The sequence below is a fragment of the Mesoplodon bidens genome (assembly GCF_964165515.1).
Source record: "Mesoplodon bidens genome assembly, chromosome: 16".
NCBI classification, from domain to species: domain Eukaryota; kingdom Metazoa; phylum Chordata; class Mammalia; order Artiodactyla; family Ziphiidae; genus Mesoplodon; species Mesoplodon bidens.
Genome location: NC_138173.1, coordinates 62,891,712 through 62,914,014, shown reverse-complemented (window position 1 = coordinate 62,914,014; position 22,303 = coordinate 62,891,712). Strand labels below are relative to the sequence as shown.

Sequence of the window (22,303 nt, the reverse complement as noted above, 5' to 3'; positions counted from 1 at the left end):
GGGAAGACTGAATGCAGAAATAGATACATTCATGGGTGTTATAAGAGGAGAAGGCTGAAGGTGGTCACGTCTAGTAATGGGACATGGCTCCATGAGTGTGAGGCAAAGTTATCTGCTAAAGACATGGGTCTGACAATGGAGTATGGAGTTTGGGTGATAATTTGGAATACTAGCTCTTGAGTAGAAAAGAAGGCGGAGGTGGCCAGTATCGACTTCTCATGCTGAGAGCCCTACTGAATAAGAGAAGAAAAAGAAGGAGGCGGCCAAAGAACAAACTTACCTGGCTTCAGTGGTATCTTAAGTTCTGGAGCTGTACAGACAAGGCAGCTTTACAATAATAGGTAATGTCTATTGAACTCTTTTGCCATACATGTTGCCTGCATTACTTCATTTGACAATAGCAAACCTCATTTAATCCTACTTTTCCAGATGGTTAAAGTGAGGCTCAGAAGGGCTAAATGACTTGTCCAGACTCACACATCTAGTGAGTAAGTGGTCAAGCCAGCATTAAGCCCAGGCAGGAATTAATTTCCTGCTCTTGACCACCAGCTGATGACCTTCCAAGCTTAGGGCAGCTTTCATCTCCATGGGGGCCTTCAGAGTTCTTTAACACACATCTCACATCACTCAACAAAGCAACAAACACTTATTATTAAGCACCTTCTCTGAAGGGTCATGTGTGACATGTTTAGGGACCTGCACTTTATTCTGAAACAAGGTGGAATCAAGCAAGAATTCATCTGGAAAGCAACATAGAGAGTTGACTGGAGGACGGTGGGAAGGGAGATAGGGGGACAAGTTAGGAGGTGACCAGGGGACAGATGATGAGGCTGCTGGGCAGTGAGTACAGACAAGAAGGAAAAGGTCGGAGGCATTAATGGTCAGACACCACAGGGGCTGGTCACAGACCAGTCGGCGTGCGAGGTAAAGTGAGAAGTCAGAAAGAACCCCCAGGTTTCTGTCTCATGGAACGAGATAGGTGTTATCATCCATCAAGAAAAGGAGTATAGGGCTTCCCTGGTGGCGCAGTGGTTGAGAGTCCGCCTGCCGATGCAGGGGAAACGGGTTCGTGCCCCGGTCTGGGAAGATCCCACATGCCGCGGAGCGGCTGGGCCCGTGAGCCATGGCCGCTGGGCCTGTGCGTCTGGAGCCTGTGCTCCGCAACGGGAGAGGCCACAACAGTGAGAGGCCCACATACCGAAAATAAATAAATAAATAAAAATAAAATAAATTAAAAAAATAAAAGGAGTATATTAAAAAAAAAAAGAAAAGAAAAGGAGTATAAAAGGAGCCTCCAGTGTGCTGGTGAAAGTGTAGGTCTTACTTTAGACATGTTGAGTTCAAGTGCCTGAGAAAATCCAATGGAATGATCCACATTAGTAGAAGTATGTCTAGAACCCGGGAGAGAGATGTGGACAGAGACGGTAGACTTGAAAGACACCAACACGTGGGTGGTGGTTGAAGCTATGGGTGAGGATGCGCTCACCCAGGAAGTCTGTGTAAAGAGAGGAGAGATGCAGGAAATCCCAGCATTTAAAGCAAACGTAAAAGTAAGACTTGGAAGGAGCGGCCAAAGAGACAAGATGGGAAACAGGAGAGAATGTGTCTCCAGAAGTAAAGGGAAAAGGGAGTTCCCAGAAGAAAGGAGTGGGAAACAGTATAAAACCCTATCCACCCTGAAGTCAAGTAAGATGAGGAGTGAGAGTTGGATTTTACAGCTAAGAATAAATTGACCGTCTATGCCAGAGTGGTTCTCAGCGGACAGCTGGACGTAGAAGGCTCACGGCCCTTCACTGGGGTGAGAATGGGGATGAGGTCCTATCCCATCAGAGAAGAGAGAGGCTCACAGCTGACAGAATGTGGAGGTGACGGGAGACTAGACACATAAAGAAGGAGTCCCCTGAAAGGGAGAGCTTGTAAATACAGGAGGGGAAGGGGGTTGCTGACCAAAACAAGATTTTAGAAAGCCTGGAGGAGGGGGAAATTCAAAACACAGGTATCAGGATTGACCTTGAATGGAAAGAGGAGGTGCGACTGAGAGCTGGAATTGATACATTCATGGGGGTAACAGGAGCAGAATGTTGAAGGAGCTCTGGCCCGGCAACGGGACATTGCGCAGTAAGGTGGGAGGCGAGGTTATCTGCTCAAAGTGTTGGGTTTGACGACGCAGTGTGAGGTCTGAGTGGTGCTTTGGAATAGACGTTGAGTAGAGATGACCAGGAAATGACTGCTGACCCGCTGTGAGGTCTCTGTTGACTAGAGAGACCACGATTTCACATGGGCTCAGTCCACATGGCTCTGTGATTTTCTCCTGCAGCCTGAAGGCAGGACAGGGGAAATGGATGTTAGGTTGACCCCGGGTTTGCTGATCAGGGGTTCCAGAAGAACGAGAAAGTGAGGGCATTTGAGGGGGCAGTACCTTGGGAGAAAAAAGATAGAGGGATCAAGGGGCAAGGTTGATTAATTTCCTCAACTTTATTTTCTTACATCTACTGGGGAACTTTTAATATTCTAGGCGTTGAGCCAAGCACATTATATACAAAATCTCATTAAGTTATTCTCACAAAAATCCACTTTTCAGATGAGGAAAGAGGCTGTGACAGTTAAGTAACGTACCCAAAGCCACAACCCTGTAAGTGGTGAACACTGGGATCGAACCAATTCCTATCATTGCCTGAAGCACAGAGGCAGTGGGTGGGGACAGGGCTGTTTTATTAAATTTTCCTTTTCCTTATTGTGCTATAATTCACCTACCATAAAATCCACCCTTTGGGGCTTCCCTGGTGGCGCGGTGGTTGAGAGTCCGCCTGCCGATGCAGGGGACACAGGTTCGTGCCCCGGTCTGGGAGGATCCCACATGCCGCAGAGCGGCTGGGCCCGTGAGCCATGGCCGCTGAGCCTGCGCCTCCGGAGCCTGTGCTCCACAACGGGAGAGGCCACAGCAGTGAGAGGCCCGCGTACCACAAAAAAAAAAAAAAAAAAAAAAAAAAAAAAAAATCCACCCTTTGACAGCGTAGAGTTTAGTGGCGTTTAGTGTATTCACAGGATTGTGTAATCATCACCTCTAATTCCAGAACATTTTCCTCACCTAAAAGAAACCCCACGTAGATTCACAGCCACTCCCTTCAGGTCCAGTCAACCACTGGTCCACTTTCTGTCTCTACGGATTTGCCTATTCTGGGCGTTTCATGCACCTGGACTTATACAATAGGTGGCCTTTTGTGTCTAGCTTCTTTCACTTGGCATAATGTTTTATGAAGACAAGTGCCAGATTTTTACTTAGAGGTAAATTAGTGCAGATTTACTTTCCTAGGAATGGGTGCTGTGGTAGAATAAAGATGGCCATAAACTCTTTGTGTGACTCCAGAGAAAAGAACTGGGATCCACAGTGGAAGTTCTAGGAAGCCATCTTTTGCTTCTGTATAAGGAACTATCTAACTATAGAACAGTCTGCCTTGCCCAAGAACTGCTGAAGTCCCAAGGGAGCTGGGGTGGGAGACAATCTGGTAGGAAAGTGGTAGAAGGGATTTCTACATAGTAAGTATTGTTCAATAAATGGGTGGGGTGGGGCTGGACGTGAAGGATGACAAGCAGGCTGCTGGGTTTGGGGGCATCAGAGGAAAGCTCAGCAGAGAGGAGCTGGTCCTTGCTCACATCCTGGCTAATCCTGTATTCGGACAACAGCTGTTGGGAGGTATGTTTGCCTGCAAATGTCAGGATGTTTATAGCTCTGAGTTGTGCTGAGCAGCTGAGCCAGCCTCACAGGTGTTTCTCTGCTGCCTCTCGAGTGAGGGCCTGGCATCTGGATGTGGGTTGGAGACAGGAGCTGAAGTGGGCGTGGGAATGAGTCAGCTGTGGTTTATGATGAATCCCCAAGCTCTTAGCCACCACACAAGTTTAGTTCGCTAAGCACAGATGGGGCACCTACTGAATGCCAAAGTCATGCAGTGTACTCCTCCCCCTCCTTTGGGTGTGGCCACAAGGCGAGGCCATTCTTGTGCTGGTGACTGTTGGAGAGCCCCTTCTAGGTGCCAAGCTCTATGCTGGGTACCACACGCACATCACCTTGTGTAACCCTACCAACAACCCTGTGAAGTTGTACTATAATGACAACAGATGAGAATGCCGAGGCTCAGAGGTTAAACACTTGCCCAAGGTCAAAAAGATATGAGATGAGGGTTGGGTGATTGCAACCTAGGGCCATCTCGAAAAGACATCATTTGGATGAAGGTCTAGAATTCCCACCTCTACGAATAAGAGCAAGCCCAAGCAGAATCGTACCATTGGCAAAATTCGTCTGCAAGACCATGCACCTATTTTGTTGCTATACCAGCCCTGCAAGGTCTGGATTTAAATGTCTAGGGCCATGCTGTCCAATAGCCACCAAGGTGAGGCATACAGGTCACTTTTAATTTTTTTTTAAACAGACCTCTCTCAAACTGCTTTTTTTTTTTTTTTTTTTGGCCACGAGGCACGTGGGATCTTTGTTCCCCGACCAGGGATCATACCCACACCCCCTGCATTGGAAGCTCAGAGTCTTAACCACTGGACTACCAGGGAAGTCCCCATTTTTAATTTTTGAGAAGCCAAATATTTTTTAAATGCAGGTGAAATTAATTTTAATTATACTTTAGCTAACTCAATACTGTATCAAAAATATCATTTCAACACATAGTCAGTATCAAAGTTATTCATGAGATACTTGACGTCCTGTTTTTTTGTTGTTGTTGTTGTTTTTGTTTTTTTATGTGGTACGCGGGCCTCTCACTGCCGCGGCCTCTCCCACCGCGGAGTACAGGCTCCGAATGCGCAGGCTCAGCGGCCAGGGCTCACGGGCCCAGCCGTTCCGCGGCATGTGGGATCTTCCCGGACCGGGGCACGAACCCGTGTCCCCTGCTTCGGCAGGTGGACTCTCAATCACTGCGCCACCAGGGAAGCCCAATGTCCTATTTTTTGAATTAAGTCTTCAAAAGACCGTATGTATTCTACACTTGCAGAACATTTCAACTTGACCAGCCACGCTTCGAGTCCTCAGTCGCCACATGCATCCACTGTATCAGGGAGAGTAAGGTCAGAGGCCCTAGGCATCAAAAAGATTACGTGCACTCCTCACCTGCTCACCCACCTATGCAAATCAAAGTAATAAGAATGTTGTACCATAAAATAACATTTGATTCTTACAAATAACATAAAACTGACAATTTCCTTGTTTGTGGTTTCTTTGGTGCCCCTGCTTTCCTGGCTCCTAAGTACCTGCTTGGTCTGGGTCTTGGTTAACCCAGAACCCCCAACGCTGGCACTGTCAGGCTTTCCTCTCAGGGCTCCATGCCCACCCTGTTGCCCCCATCCCAGCAAGGCCCTTCTGAAGATGACGTCTTAATCCGATAGTGTGTGGACCCCAACATTCATTATCCTCTCTGAAATGTAAGAGGATGTTTGTCATTCTCCCTCCGAGAAACACAGAAACAGGGGCTTAGAGGGAAAAGCTGCTATGGAGCTGCTATGGGCAGAGACGGCTGTGGCTGGCTTTGGGGCCTGCTGGGAAGTGGCTCACTCATTAGGCACCAGAGTCCCAGGGGTATCGGGGAGGGAACTTCAAACCCAGAGGTCCCCACCCTGCTGAAACTCAGCTCAGTGTGTTCCCAGAAAATGGCTGGAAGAGCCAAAGCCAGGAGGCCCTGCAGCACTCCCGGGGTTGACGGTCACCCAGTTCTGACCTCTACTGTGTAATTACTGTGTCAGATGAACAGTCAGAGCTGAGGTTCCTTCTTTTCTCATTTTTTAAAAAAGTCTTTCCCAGAACCACTGGGGACTGGTCCCAGTGCCTCAAATCATTGTAAATGTTTACAGGAAATTGTTCCACTGCACAGACTGCTTATATGACACACATACTGTGAAATGTAAAATGAGGACACTGTTCGGTAAATCGCTTCTCGGTCGGGTAGTGGGAACAGCTCCCTGGATAAACCTGATACCCGGACTCAAAGTGCTCAAGAGAAATCTAGTCATTTCCAGGCTCTCCCCCACCTCCAGGCTGCTGCTGGGACATCCCCAGACTGCTTTGCTCTCTGCTTTCCTTTTAAAAAAACATTCAGGAAGGAAAATCTAAAAAACCTTAGTTTTAAAATTTTAACTCAATTTTCCTGAATTATGCAGATATGGGTTGACTATAGCGACAGAATAGAGGATTTCCTACTGGTCCCTGCTAAGTACAGGCCACGTGAGTAGCACACACAGCTTACAACCATGCAGAGACCAGCTCCGTCATAATGCAGCGCAAACCTCTCCATGCATGCATTTACACGTTCGTTCACTCAGCAAGTCAAGTCTGATGAATACTGAGAGCCTTCTCTGTGGATATTGCAATGAGCAAAGCCCCCTGCTCCCACGGGACTTGCAGTGTGGGGTGGCAGAGACAGGACAGAGGAGGAGGACAGGTAATGTGAGGGACACCGGCTGGTGTCCCAGAAAAGTCCAGCGAGTTGAGTCCTGAAAGAAGGATGGAAATAAAGGTGAGGGACAAAGCTAAAGATCTTGCAGGCAGAGGGAAGAGCCCAGGCTGTTATTCTGGATTTGAAGGGGCCTAGATAGAAAGGTTTGAAGCAAAAGAGTGAGCACGCTGATGTGCTCCACAGAAAGGTCACTCTGGAGACTGTGGATGCTGATTGGAAAAGGTGAGAGTAAGACAGGAACACCATCTGGGGGTCAGCTCTGGTGAATGATACGACAGAGGTGAGGATGGAGAGAGATGGGTGGGTCTCAGGGCTACCAAGGAGGTGAATGGTGAGGTCTTCGTGGTGACAAATTAGATGTGGGGCGAGGGGAAAGAGAGAGCGAGGGGTGGGCACCCACACCCCTCCATTCCTGGCTGGCACAATACAGCGAATGGGCCACCTGGGAGGCAGGAAGCCTCCTTCCAGAGATGACAACTGTAAGGGTAAAGGTCTGAGATGCAGAGGTCTTAGACCTGGGCTGGAGCAGCCCATGTGAAAAAAAAAAGTTGGGGGGCTGGATTCAGAGATTTTTTTATGAGAAAAAGAAATCCCTTTTGAGGTGAGATTTCTGGCACTCCCCTGGTTAAAAAGAAACAATGTCACAGAGGAAGTAACTGGATACACAGTACGCAGGTGAGGCTACAGCAGGAAATGAAGAGGAAGGACAGAAATAAGTGCTGCAAGTGAGCCGGAATGAGGCAGGCAACGAACGCTGACTATTTTTGCAAGTGAACTCATCCTAGAATTTTCTGTTTCTCCAACTGGAATCAGAGAGCTAGATCTTCCCGGAACCGTAAAGGTGGAACTAGTCCTTGAGACTAGGTGAGCAGTCCACGGACACAGAGCTGGTGGCTGTCCTAGGAGCAGCGCACAGCTCTCTCACCCCTGGGTCAGAGCCGTCTTTCTAAGTCCCAGCACTGGCTTTCCAAACGTGGCACTGAGGGCTGGGGCCAGAGTCAAACGCCTGAAGTCTTTGCCAGCACCCCTTTTTCTTCCCTCCCCCGTCTCCAGCCCGTCTTCACCCCTTCCCGCACCCTTGACCCAGATTTTTCCTGTTCCCAACCCGTCCATCAAAATGCATCTGCCCCGTATTTTGTTCCTTCAGGATCCTGATCTCTCAGGGGAACAGGAGCCAACGTACAAGTCCAACTAACTCAATTCCACGGAAAAATTGCCAAGCATGCTATTTACAGGCAGCAGACATTGAGAGGAGGGCTAGGAACAGGCGAATGCAGGAAATCTCCAGACTTTGGGCTGTGAAGAGGGTTTTTTTAAATTCCTTTCTTGAAGTTTTGAGATACTGCTGAGGACAGCGGATGGACTGGCTTCCCAGGGCTGCCATAACAACGTACCACACGCTGGGGGGCTTTAAACAGACATTTATCGTCTCTCAATGCTGGAGGCCAGGAGTCTGGAACCAACAAGTCAGCAGGCCATCCTCCCGCAAGGTGCTAGGGAAGGACCATTCTATGCCTCTCTTCTAGCTTCTGGTAGCCGCAGGCGTTCCTTGGCTTGTAGATGCATCACTGCAATCCTCCGAACTCACACGGAGTTCTCCTGTGTCCCTTCACACCATCTTCCCTCTGTGTGAGTCTCTCTCTGTGCCCAAATTTCCACTTTTTATAAAGACACCAGTTATACTGGATTAGGTCCCAACCTAATGATTTCACTTTCACTCGATTACTTCTGTAATGACCCTATTTCCAAATAAGGTCACATTCTAAGGTACTGGGGGTTAGGACTTCAATGTATTTGGGGGAGACACAATTTAACACATAATAGTAGGTGTCCCGCGACAGCCAGGTTACAAGAGAGGAGTCGGATGGGAGGTCTGCCAGTGCCAGGGTGGACAAAGCGATAATATTCGAACAGAGCTTTACTATTGTCTAGATACGAATTTTTAGAGTCTCTGTCTCATCCTCTCACAGTCCCTATGTGATCAGATTGTCATAACTTCCTTCTACCAGAGAGTAAAAGTGAGACTCAGGGCAGCACTGCCCAATAGAAACACAATGCAAGCCACACATGGAATTTCCAAATTTCCAGAAGCCACATTTTTTAAAAAGTAAAAAGAAACAAGTGAAATTAATTTTAATAATATATTTTGTTTAACTAAAGACATTAACATTCTAATAGGTAATCGGTATAAAAATTATTGAGATAGTGCTTCCCTGGTGGCGCAGTGGTTAAGAATCCGCCTGCCAATGCAGGGGACACGGTTCCAAGCCCTGGTCCAGGAAGATCTCACATGCCGCAGAGCAACTAAGCCCGTGCACCACAACTACCGGCCCGTGAGCCATGGCCGCTGAGCCTGTGCATCCGGAGCCTGTGCTCCGCAACGGGAGAGGCCACAACAGTGAGAGGCCTGCGTACCGCAAAAAATAAATAAATAAATAAAAAATAAAATAAAATTAGGGAGTGAAATGAGCACACGCATACTTCCAAGTGATGATTCTGGTGGCAGTGTGGAGGGCAGGCTGCAGAGACCGGAGCCTGGTGTCAGGGAGACTGAGAACAAGCAGCGCCTGTTCCGCAGTGACGGGGAATGAAGAGGGAGGAGTCATCTTGTAGCTGAGACAGATGTGGGCGTGGCGGTGTCGGAAAATAAAAGAAACGGAAGGTGGGCCCGCAAGTGACTTTGGATTTTTTAATTCAGGTGATGCCACACACTGAGATGAAATTAACAGGGTGGGGAGTGGATTCAAGGATAGACCGGATGAGCTCAGCTTTAGCTCCATGGGGAATTGAAAGGCCCTGGGATCTCCATGGGAAGCTGGCCACAGGCAGCTGGAAATGAGATCTAAACTCAGGAAGGGTAAGGGCTAGAGGTGCTAGTTTAGGACTCATCAGCCAAAGGGCAATGGTCACGGGTTGGGGTGGGGGGAGTGATGGCCATTAGCAAGGAGACCTGGCAGCTGAGTGCAGAGCGCAGGTACAAGAAGGGCTGATGGAGGATGCTGACAGGGAGGTGGTGGAGGGGCTGGAGGGAGGGACGGGGGACAGACGCAAAGCACTCAAGCAGAGGACAGTCAACAAATTCCAGTACTGCCGAACAGTAAGGTACACGCGGCAACGAAGAAGAGGGTCTGAGCTGTGCCTCAGTTTCCTCCTCTGTAAAGACGAGTTTGAGCCAGAAGGCTTCTGACGCTCCTTCCAGCTCAGTCACTGGGGTGACAGCCCAGGGACAGTGGCCTCAGAACAAGCCTTGCCTGGATCTGACGCAGCCCTGGGGCACTTGGTCATGTATGCTCCCCGGTGTCCCAGGACCCATGTGCACCTCAGGGCAACCATGGACCCCTACTTGGATTTCATCCTCACAACAGCCTTGTCTATTATCACCCCCATCTTATAGGTGGGAAAACTGAGGCTTGGTGAGGCTAATTATTTGCCTGATGTCATACGGTTTAAGGGATTTGAATCCAGTCCGAAGAAACTGAATTCAGGGTTCGCTGATCAAATAGTCTTTCTCACCCTCACACCTGCAACACCTGGGTCATCTTTCCAATCCTGTCTCCAGGGTCAAAAAATGATACGTTCCCCTTCTTTCTTAGTCATTATCGTTTCAGTGCTGATCAAATACCTACAATGAACAAGTATTACTATGAACATCAGGGAAAAAATCGTTTTAGGAAGAGTGTGATTCCAAAGAGTTTAAAGGGGAACTGCCCCACATGCTCCCAATTAGGACTTTTCTCCTGAGATTAACAAGTTTATGGATGGGCTTGATACTATAGCAATTTGGGTCTGTATCTTTTTTCTTTTTTTGTGTGTGATACGCGGGCCTCTCACTGTTGTGGCCTCTCCCGTTGCGGAGCACAGGCTTCGGACGCGCAGGCTCAGCGGCCATGGCTCACGGGCCCAGCCGCTCCGCGGCATGTGGAATGTTCCCGGACCGGGGCACGAACACGTGTCCCCTGCATCGGCAGGCGGATTCTCAACCACTGCGCCACCAGGGAAGCCCTGGATCTGTATCTTAATCTCTTCCACTCCATTTTAAGTACCTGCAGACCAAGGAACATACCTTTTTTTTTTTTTTTGCAGTTTTTTGGAGGTATAAGTCACACACCTACAATTCACCCATTTAAAGTGTTCAATTCAGTTGCTTTTAATGTATTCACAGAAATATGAAACCATCACCACAATTTAGAACATTTTCATCCCTTTAAAAAGAAACCTCCTTACACTTCAGCTATCACACCTCTGCCCACCCCCTCCCCAGCCACTATTGAACTTTGTGTCTCTACAGATTTCCCTATTCCGGATTTCCATGTGAATGGAATCATAATATGTGGTCTTCTGTGACTGGCTTCTTTCACTTAGCAAAATGTGTTTCAGGTCCGTCCCATTCATACTGTAGAATGTGTCAGTACTTCATTCCTTTTTCTGGCCAAGTAATATTCCACTGTATGGATATAGCACCTTTTAATTATCCACTGTCCACTGATGGACATTCAGGTGGTTTGCACATTTTGACTATTATGAACGATGCTGCTATGAACATTTGAATACAAGTTTTGTGTAGACATAAGTTTTCATTTCTCTTGCATTTATGCCAAGGAGTGAAATTAAGGAATAGACCGTATTTGTTCCTCTTTCCACTACAGTGCTTAGCATTGTGCTTCATGCAGTGTGAGGCCTCAGTGGGTATTTGTCAAGTGAGTGAAAAGAATACAGTTCTCAGCATAAGATATTAAAGCCAAAGGGTCCACCTAGGTTCCACCAAAGCCTGTGACCACCACCCTGGCTTCCCCAGATTGACTAAAATAAACGTCCATCTTGTTTCTTGCTCATTGTGATTTTGTCTCTCTCTCCTGCACTTCAGGAACTGATGAAGCCACCATCATTGAAATCCTATCAAGCAGGACATCGAATGAGAGGCAACAAATAAAACAAAAGTACAAGACAACGTATGGCAAGGTGACGCCGAGGGTCCTCGGCCGTGTGCACATGGCCTTGGTCTTGACTGTCTCTTCTGCTTCTTTTATGTTCCCAAGTCAGTGAGGACTATCCTTAAAGCTTTATTGAGTTAGCCCAAGAGAAACGAAATGAAACAACTATTTAAAACTTTAATTGACTTCAGAACAACTGAAATGGCCTTGTTAACAGCCTGTAAAATCAATATTGGTTAAGTCATTATTTTTCCAATTGACTTCTTTTTAAGTTGATTCCTCAGTCTTCTTTTCCCACTCATTTGGATTAATTCCACATACTAACTTATAGATAGGCCAGGGATTTGAAAACCAGTTTTCACAGGTGGGTCTTTATGTAAGAATTCTTCATTTATTCAGGTGTCTTCAAGAATGATACATTCTTTATAAGTGATTGTTACAAAAACTAAAAAACCAAAAACCAAAACCAAAAATCCCTCCATTTCGTTAAGCATCAACGCCTTTTTCTTTCTTTGCGTTATCTTTTCTTTCATTCTTCTTGTTGATGGTGTTACATTTAGAAATCTTTAAGAATGCATTAGGCTTTCTATTTTCTTTATTAATATAGCATGAACATGATTTAACATTTTCTTAATGTCATTAGAATTATCAGTTTGCCAAGTAAATATGAATTATTATGCTGCATTCTAATCCAAATGTATACTTCCTTTACAGTTTCAATAACTCTATGTATAAATAGATATAGAGACAAAGGTGGATTTTCTTACTTATTTGTCACTGGGGAAGCAACAGTCTCTCTAGGCCTTGGTCTCCTCACAAATAAAATGAAAATGGTAATCTGCCTCCCTTCTCAGGTTGCTGTGAGAATCAAGCAGGGTAATGCTGGCACCTACCAGTACAGGGAGGCTGTGATAGGTATGACTGTTTCCACCTTACAGAGAGAAAAAGTGGAGCTCATCTGTTTAAATGACTCATGCAAAACCACACACTTAGTAAGAAAAAGAACCAGCACTCAGATCTATGTCTTCCACCTCCAGGGCCAGTCTCTACTCCTGAAGAATCCACTGCCATGAGAGGAGCTATTTATTTATCCATTAAACAGTCCAGATGTGCTTTTGCAGTTCTTCTGCTTCCCTCTTCACAATCAGGCTTGTCAATGTCACTCATTGATGACCTTGGTGAAAATAAGTGAAGCTTCAGTTCAGCTGCATTGAATTGAATTGAATGACATTGAACTTTCATCCTTGTCAGCGTGCCTGACTATAGCATCCTCTCAAGTGCTGTGTCTACTCATAGCCTACCGATATGGAAAGTCAGATACGGGCATTTTAAGCTTTGGTGTAAAATAAGTGTAAATGGGTTCAAAGTGAGGACTCAGGGGCTCTGTTAAAGTGCACGTGCTCTAGCGCAAAACTCTGCAATACCTACATCTGCCAATCATTTGCTTACTTTCCAATTCTCAGCTGTGTTTCAAACAGCTGAGACTGCCCAAGAGGTGATCGAGAATCATACCACAAAGTTAGAAGACATTGGAGACAATCACATCTAAAGTCAGCTGAGCTCAAAAGAGAATAAGTATCCCAAGGTGACACAGCTAGTTAGCAGGAAACCAGGATTAGAGCCGAAGAGTGCTGAGCTGGCTCCTAGGTCCAAACAGAATGTAAACACACAAGGATTTGTTTTCATCCTTGTGACGTACGAGAGAGGCAGCTGGGATTTCTCTTCTCTACAGTTCTATATAATGCCCATCTGACTTGAAAAAAGATTTCCAGTCTTCAGGTGGATCCACACCAGAGTACTGACCAAAGGCCTGTCTTCACAAGATCAGGGTTAGATGCAGCAACTGCCATGGGATGGAGCCAGTAATATCACAACCTGCTATTAAGACTGCAGATCCCAGGGCCTTGGACAAAAATCTTCTGGGATTTTCCTCCCAGGCCCAGAGCTCAGAGGTTCATTTGAGAAATAGCTGATTTGCCTTCTCTCTGAGAGTTCCTTTCAACATGAAATAATCATCATCATCATCATCATCACCACTTACTGAACATTGAAAATGTGCCAGGCACTGTGTTCAGTGTTTACGAGGATTGTCTTATTTAATTCTCCCAACAACCTTAAGAAGTCAGTCTTATTATTCTTCCCATTTTTCAGAGAAGGAAACTGACAGTTGGTGAAATTAAGCACATTTCCTAGGTCACAGAGCTACATGACTGTGTTGTTAGACATCATGCCATGGTGCTGAGTAGCCAGGCCCACGCCATGCTGTAATTTGGTCTATCGGCTTCCAGTCTGACCCACACGGGGCTGTCTCTGTGTGAAGGTCTTGCTCTGAGGTCCTTCATTTAACTTGGGACATTGATGACTCTAGTTGGACTGAACGCCCATTCTTGACGCTTTTCTCATTAAACCATCAGGTCGGAGGGAGACGGTAGGAGCAGGCGGTCCACCAGTGATCGGAGGGGGCTTTGCCCAAAACAGGATGCCAGAGAGAATTTCATGCACTTCCCTTCCCCCACCTGAGTTCTTTCCCACGTGTGTCCCTTTCAGAATTTAACAAAATGCCAAAGTGACTGTATATCAGGTTTGCCCAGGACAGTCCCTCTTTAATTCCTGTTGTCCCCCTGCAATTATTAATAGTGCCCCCCCTTTCACTGTCAAAAGCATCCCAACTTGGACAATGAATGATCTGGTCTCCTAGAGATGACAAACCTGTATTTCAGTCTTCTCTAGCCAAGTATTTGGAGATGAGTCCTTTATCTTATTGAGGTCCAGTCCACGGGGATAATGCAATACCTCTCCTGCCAGGGCTGTTTTAGGGATCCGTGAGGAAGCTCTCTGAACCCTAAAATATTCTGCAAATGCTGGTTGTTACTGTGATTCATCTTTGGGGTCCCCAGCCCTGAGCAGGGGATCTTCCCTCTGCCTCTCTGCCAGCCTTGGCAGAAGATGGATGGGCACTTGGGTGACGACTGTCCTCCAGAGCAGGTCACTCATGCCTGTAGAGCTCCAGTCTAGATTGTGCCCCGTGTGTCCACGGCAGGTGTCCTGTGGTGGGGAGAGCGGACACCTGTCCCTCTGCTCTCAGCACATTCCCAGACAAGACTCTCGCCGTCTTCCCACAGGACCTGGAGGAGGTGCTCAAGAGCGAGCTGAGTGGAAACTTCGAGAAGACAGCCTTGGCCCTTCTGGACCACCCCAGCGAGTATGCCGCCCGGCTGCTGCAGAAGGCCATGAAGGGCCTGGGCACGAACGAGGCGGTGCTCATCGAGGTCCTGTGCACGAGAACCAATAAGGTGAGTCCCAGCCGAGCCCTGGACCAACTCCCAAGGGAGCGTCCATGTGCCCATTAGAGGTGGTTACAGCAGCCAGAAGGGAAAGTCCTCCCTGCATTCCACCCACGGGGTGAGCAAGTGTCTAGGCAGAAACGCGTCCACTTGTTTCACACTGGAGAGATCCCTCTTCCAATCTTCTGATGGTCAGTCTTGGTGTTGCTGCTCCTGGCTTGACAGGATAGATCCTTCCAGAAGCACAGTGTCAATCCAGCTTTCATTTTTCTAAAGAGATGCACAGTTTTACATGAAGGAGGAAAGTTCTACTTTACCCTCCCAGGCTGACTTTGCGGGTCTCCTGGTACAAATAATACAATAACAGTCCAAGCGTGGCTGCATCTAGCAGAGAGCACAAGAACAGGCAGGGGGGTGGGGGGTGCCAGGGCGGGTCCCAGTGAACACCCCCGGGGCTGCCACCACTTCCCCAGAGGTTTCCATGTCCTCTATCCTGTCCTCCCCTGGTCCCTTGGGCACATGCCACCATTCCAGGAGCTGAGAAGGACGTGCGTTAAGGCCCTCACAGAAGCCCATTCATCTCTGGTTCCAGAGCCCATAAGGGCCAAGGACTTCATCAGGAGAAGAAAGGGCCCACGGGTCATTATCTGGGGTCCCCCTGCCTCTTCCACAACACCCATCACATAGAATGGGGAGGTCCAGCAAGGAAATGCCAGGAAAATCCAACATCCTTGAGGCCTCCGGGTAGGAAACAGAAACAGCACTTGGAGCCGATGGCGAGGAAAGCTGCCCCAGTGCCCTGACACTGCAGTGCCGTTTGAGCCCCCAAGGGCCTACCACCTGGGCTGTCTCCTCCTGCCCAGCCTGTGTCGTCCACCCACGTCTCCTGAAGCACCACCAGGCTCCACGCTACAGCTGCAAACCCCTTTCCCGAACATCTCTGGACTTCTCTTCTTCCCAAAGGATAATAAAACCCCTCCATTTGGGGGAGTTGCAGGTTAGGATTGTGCCTTAAGGGAGGGTTAGTGCAGGAGGGCGGTATCAGTTCCGTCCAATCACCACACAACTCTCCCTACTCAATATTCCCATCCTTCCCAGAAGCACCAAAGTCCTAGCGACCAGGCAGCCAATATTTGGGCAGCCTGCCTTGGCAAGAAGGTTAATTGGGTCGTTACTTTTCTTTTTTCTTTCTTTCTTTCTTATTTATTTACTTACTTATTTACTCATTCATTTATTTATTTGTTTATTTATTTATTTATGGCTGTGTTGGCTCCTCGTTTCTGTGCGAGGGCTTTCTCTAGTTGCGGCAAGTGGGGGCCACTCCTCACCGCGGTGCGCGGGCCTCTCTCTACCGCGGCCTCTCCCGTTGCGGAGCACAGGCTCCGGACGCGCAGGCTCAGCGGCCATGGCTCACGGGCCCAGCCGCTCCGCGGCACGTGGGATCCTCCCGGACCGGGGCACGAACCCGCGTCCCCTGCATCGGCAGGCGGACTCTCAACCACCGCGCCACCAGGGAAGCCCCATGGTCGTTACTTTTCTAATCACGCTTGCCTACACGTGGTTCACCCTCAGCCTAATTTCTTTCAGGTCCTGGTCTCAAACGATGAGCAAGTTCTTTTTTTTTGTTCAATCAAATAGATCTGACAGTTAAAAGAAGGAAAGCAGGGAGAGAGCAGGCCTGGGTTCGGGCAGGTCCTCAGAGTGGGCTGGAAGGAGGAGAAAGGGCACGGGGCTGCAGAGTCACACGTGTTCGGCCCCCACCTGCTTCCTCCTCTCTCCCACCCACCAAAGCAACATCGATCGGCCTGGCCCTCATCTTCTGTCGCTCCCTCTCCCTTCTCCCCACCACGGCCCCATGACTTGTATTTTAAACCGTTTATGAGAGATGCTGTAGGGAAACGCCTGCTCTTATACGCTGCTGGTTCAAGTGTAAACTGAGGCCGCTCCCAAGTGGCTCAAGCCATTGCAATATATACAGCCATACCTTGTTTTAGTGCGCTTTGCTTGACCGCGATTTTACAAATAGCACGTTTGTGGCAACCCTGCATCGAGCAAGCCTATCAGCCCCATTTTTCCAAAAGCATTTGCTCACTTCCTGTCTCTGTGTCATATTTTGGTAATTCTCACAAGATTTCAGACCCTCCACTGGCAGAAAGATGGCGACTTGCTGAAGGCTCAGGTGATGGTTAGAATTTTTTAGCAATAAAGTATTTTTAAATTAAGGTATGTGCATTGTTTTTTTAGATATAATGCTATTGCACACTTAACAGACCACAGTAGAGTATAATCATAACTTTTGTATGTACTGGGAAACCGAAAGATTCGTGTGACTCGCTTTATTATGATACTCGTTTTATAGGGGTGGTCTGGAACCAAACCCACAACCTCTCCAAGGTGTGCCTGTAAAGCAGTTCTTCCTGGCACACACCCTAGAGAGAGACTTGCACTCCTGTACACAGCAAATTGTTTACTGAGTGCAGCCTTGTTTGAAGTAGAGAAAAACTGAAAACAGCCTAAATGTCCATCAATCAGAGGCTGGCTAAGTAAACAGGGGCTTACTGTAGGATGCAACCTTTCGTATCCATTTAAAAAAAACACTAGGTGACTAACTAATGTGCAAGCATAGCTGGACCTCCAAAACCTATTACTGAGTAAAAAAATAAGTCAAAGAACAAACAATATGAACAGTATTCCACTTTTTAAACACATACACAAAACAGTTCTATATATTTGCAGTAGCACAAACATATGTATACAAATGTAAAGGGAAAATATGCACTGAACTTCTAACACTGGCTACCTGGGTGGGGAAGGGGGAGTGAGATGGGGTGAGGGGGTAGTGACAGAAGATGTTAGCTTAGCTGTAATGTTTCCACTTTTAACTAAGGATGACATATGCTAAAGGACTCCACACAGCTGGGGACTTGCTCTAGGCCTAGACCTTGACCTGTAGGGACAACCCCCTTTGGAGCAAGTCATAAAGGCATCCTGTGTCCAGAGACAAGCTCCTGCCTCTTCCCTTTGCTTGTCTCTGCCTATATTATTGATTAACCCCACCTTGGAGTACTGATTTTTTTTTATTACCTCTCCTAGGAAATCATCGCCATTAAAGAGGCCTACCAAAGGTGTAAGTGACCGTTTGTTCTGACTTTAAAGAATGTTCCTTCCAAAATACCTCTGGGGGACTAAATCTGCTTTCTCTCCTCCTTTCTTCTTCCCCAAAAGTATTTGACAGGAGCCTTGAATCAGATGTCAAAGGTGATACAAGCGGAAGCCTAAAAAAAGTTCTGGTCTCACTGCTACAGGTAAAAGTAAAAAGGTCTAACCTGCTTTATGATCTTGGGAAACAGCCCTTGACAGCATGGGACCATGATGAAAAAGGCAATTTAGATGATAAACGTTTCCTTCTTTTATTAAAAATGTTACTGAGGGATCATCAACCTGTGTTCTGTCAACCCAGCTCTTGTGAAATTATTCAACGGGTATTTTTCCCATCATAACAATCCGCCTAGTCATTTGCAGTTTACAATCCCTTTTTTTTCCTTTTTTTTTTTGCGGTATGTGGGCCTCTCACTGTGTGGCCTCTCCCGTTGCGGAGCACAGGCTCCGGACGTGCAGGCTCAACGGCCATGGCTCACAGGTCCAGCCTCTCTGCGGCATGTGGGATCTTCCCGGACCGGGGCACGAACCCGTGTCTCCTGCATTGGCAGGCGGACTCTCAACCACTGCGCCACCAGGGAAGCCCTACAATCCCTTTTTGTTAGTGAGTTATCTCATTAAGCATCACCACCTCACTTTGCCAGTGAGGAACCTCTAGGTGTACACACAGTAAGACACGGCTTAGGAGCAAGAACCAGCCCATCTGACCCCAAGTAGGGCCCTTTTCATGACACAACTTACTTCCAGGATTCACCCCAAGTCTAGGCCTGTAAGAACTGCTGCAGGGAGCTTGGCCTGGAAAGCAGGGCTTTAAGAATTGGCCCAGGGCCTCCCTGGTGGCGCAGTGGTTGAGAGTCCGTCTGCCGATGCAGGGGATACGGGTTCGTGCCCCGGTCTGGGAGGATCCCATATGCCGCGGAGCGGCTGGGCCCGTGAGCCATGGCCTCTGGGCCTGCGCGTCCGGAGCCTGTGCTCCGCAACGGGAGAGGCCACAACAGTGAGAGGCCCGCATACCGCAAAAAGAAAAAAAAAAAAAAAAAAAAAAAAAAGAATTGGCCCTGCTAGGACACAGCCCCCGCGGCCCCCAGCCAGATGGCATCTGCACTCTCATTGACACACCCATCTTTATGAGCTTTGTGTGTTTCCTCTGCTTCATTACTCTCGATGTGGAGAGACTGATAGCAGAGAATACACAGAGTAGGCTTCACCTGTAGCACGAAGAGTATATGTGTTCTCCTGCTGTATAACAAATCGCTGCAAACTCAGCAACCTAAACTATGCAGACCCATGATCTAGCGGTTTCCATGGGGCAGGGGTCCAGTTGCGGGTTAGCCAGGGTCTCGCCAGGCTGAAATCAAGGTGTTGGCCAGGGCTGCCATCTCATCTGAGGCCTGGGGTCCTCTTCCAAGCTCACTGGCTGTTGGTAGATTTCGGTTCCCTGTGGTTGTACAACTGATGTCCCTGTTTTCCTGCTAGCTGTCAACCAGAGACCACTCAGTTCCTAGAGGCCATCTGCAGTTCCCTGTCATGGCCCCATAGACAGTTCAGAGCATGGCTATTTGGTTTCTTCCAGGCCAGCAGGATTTCATGTCTCTGACTTCTTCCATCTCTGACCTTAAAGAGCTCACCTGATTGGGTCAGACCTACCCAGGATAACTGATTAGGGATTTTAATTACATCTACAAACATCCCCTTTGCCATATAAACATAATATGATCACAGGAGTGGTATCTCACCATATTCACAGGTCTTACCCACACTCAAAAGAAGGGGATTATACAAGAGTGTGGGCCACCTGGGTCATCTTAGAATTCCACCTGCCACTAAGGGCTTAGGTTAGACCTCCAAAACTTTCCATGACCAACATTCAGGGCTCTTCAGGGCTGGGACCCTGAGAAGTGACATTTGATATTTTGGAAGGAAGACTAATAGCTTCCCAACAGACTCATTCTAGGGGACATCATGAGGTTTCTTAGAGGTCAGTGGAGTTTGTGAGTGACCCTGGTTTCTACAAAAAAAAAAAAAGGAAAAATGTGTTGTCACAGAAGCTACTCTGTTTATCAGTTGTGGCCAAAAGATGGCAGCAAAGAGCAGCATGGCCACTTTGCCAGGTTTTGTCTAGCTTCAGGCCACCCCTCTGAAATGACCCCCTTTTCTAGGACTTTCCCTTTTTGTTTTCTGTGGTCAAGCAGGAACTCAAGTTAATAACAATGTGTTGATTTTTCTAGGCTAATCGCGATGAAGGAGATAATGTAGACAAAGATCTAGCTGGTCAGGATGCCAAAGATCTGTACGAGGTAAGTATGCAGATGTGTCAGTCCCTGCAAATCCTTTTTTTTTAAAAAATTAACATTATTTTCAACAACTGTTACTTTATTTTATGCGAATTGGAATTACTTGGGAAATAAGTATGATCTTTAAAATATTTTTCATATATACGGTCTTCATGAACCTAAAAGAATTGCTTTTTCTATTCATATATTCTGGGGTTAACCACCTTAGATCCATTTTGGAACAAGGGAAGGTATAAATAATATAAATATGTGAGGTATACTTGTGGGTTAGAAGTTTAAAGTGCTAGATCGATCAATGTGGCTTAGATTCAGTGCATATTTTACTGTTCCCTGTTAGGGAGGCCTGGTCACACTCTGTTTATTCAGTCTTTTTGCAAAAGGCTTTTTCAAAATGTTTGCACTCGGCCCCTAGGCAGGGGAAGGCCGCTGGGGCACGGACGAGCTTGCCTTCAATGAAGTCCTGGCCAAGAGGAATCACAAACAGTTACAAGCCACCTTTCAAGCCTACCAAGTCGTAAGTGATCCAGTACTAAGGCAAGGAGTTCACACGGAAACTGAGTCTCAAGTTATTTCCAAAACAAGCCGAGATCTGGGATATGGAACTGGGCGGCAGGGGGCGGGGTGTCTTTTACAACAGTGGTTCTCAATCAGGGGTGATTTTGTACCCCCAAGGGATAGTTGATAATGTCTGGAAACATGTGGGGTTGTCACAACAAGGTGCGCTGGGGCGAGCAGCTATTGGCATCTAGAGCGTCAAGGCCAGGGATGCTGCTGAACAGCCCACAGTGCACAGGGCACCTCCCACAACAAACAGTCATTCGGCCCCCAGTGCAGTGCTGAGTTTGGGAAACCCTGCTTTGCAACAGAGGCTAGGCAAGCAGGGGAGTGTCAAGTTTAGGAGAAAAGCCCTAGAGTCAGAGGGTACAGGTTCAAATCCCGGTTCTACCACTAACAGGTGACCTGATGTCACCATCCTCATTTGTAAAACAGAGACCGTGAACATCAACATCCCACCCTCACGGGGTTATTTCAGGTGTTAAGTAAGACGAACATAAAAGGCTCAGGACAGTATCTGGCATGTGGTAAGCTTACAAATGTTTGCTGTTACTATTATGCCAATTGACAGTTGGGCTAACAGTGCCTACTGCTCCCAAAGCAGATGTGATAATACCTCAGAGATACAGTCTTGGAAAGATGTGTATCAATTACTTTCATACAATTATTTTTTTTAATCTAATGATAATTTTAAGTCAACGAGGTGAATTAGCTATTTCAAGGCACTTAGTGGTTAGTCCTTCCCTGAAAATCAGTCTTTAATTGCAAGAAGACTTTTGTGGAATATCAGATTTTGTTTTGGTCTCCTATTTTATATTTGTGGAATGCTTTTAACTATTCAAAGGACATCTGTGCCCTGTGTCTCATTTCAATTTCACAAGAATACTGTAACTCAAATGTAGGCCGAAGAGCCATTGTTAACCACAACTGCTGGAGGAGGAAAATCTGTTACAAGTAAGGAACCATCTGTAACTTATCAGGACCACACAGCAAGTCAGTAGCAGAAAGTGGATGAGAACTCCAAGATTCCCCAGCCTGAGCTCCTACCTCAGCTACAGCTGGCCACTCCTCACTCAAAATAGCATTTCCTATGTGTTGCCAGCAGATGAAAAGACAACAAAGCTTTGGAATTTTATCATCACTGTATATAAGCCCTTAGGGCCCTCTGCTTTCAAATCCTGCCCAGAGCCGTGATCAAAGGCAGCTGACCCTGTACTCCCCTGGCCCCTGGGCCTGGAGCTGTGCAGACTGAGCTGGAAGCCTTCTCCATGACCTAGACCCTCTTCCCATAAGACTGCGGCCATGGATGGAGTTTCTGGGGTGGCTGTCATTGGGGATCACTATAGAAACACACGTGTGTGAGGGTGTGTGTGTGTGTGTGTGGGTGTGTGTGTGTGCGCATGTGTGTACATGAACTACTGACTATCTAAGGATACTCCCTAGGTCGACTGTTCTCAAAATTAATCCCCAAACAGCAGAATCCATATCACTTGAGACAATGTTTAAAATGAGAATTCTTAGCGCCCCGGCCCTGGACCTGCTGAATCAGCTTCCTTGGAGTTAGGGTCCTATAGTCTGTTTTAACGAATCTTCCAGATTCTGATACATGTTAAGGTTTAACAAGTCTG

At 47.3% G+C, this 22,303-nt stretch overlaps 1 protein-coding gene across 1 annotated transcript in view; it reads left to right on the top strand.

Moving 5' to 3' along the window:
* Window positions 1-22,303, top strand: part of ANXA13 (annexin A13) — a gene marked incomplete at both ends in the record, with an annotated part of 55,319 nt that overhangs the window by 23,311 nt on the left and 9,705 nt on the right. Inside the window, 6 exons of the mRNA XM_081258246.1 lie at window positions 11,317-11,411; window positions 14,506-14,676; window positions 17,761-17,794; window positions 17,893-17,972; window positions 20,055-20,123; window positions 20,533-20,634. Of these exons, the coding sequence (XP_081114372.1) occupies window positions 11,317-11,411; window positions 14,506-14,676; window positions 17,761-17,794; window positions 17,893-17,972; window positions 20,055-20,123; window positions 20,533-20,634 (551 nt within the window). The remainder of the gene's footprint in view (window positions 1-11,316; window positions 11,412-14,505; window positions 14,677-17,760; window positions 17,795-17,892; window positions 17,973-20,054; window positions 20,124-20,532; window positions 20,635-22,303) is intronic.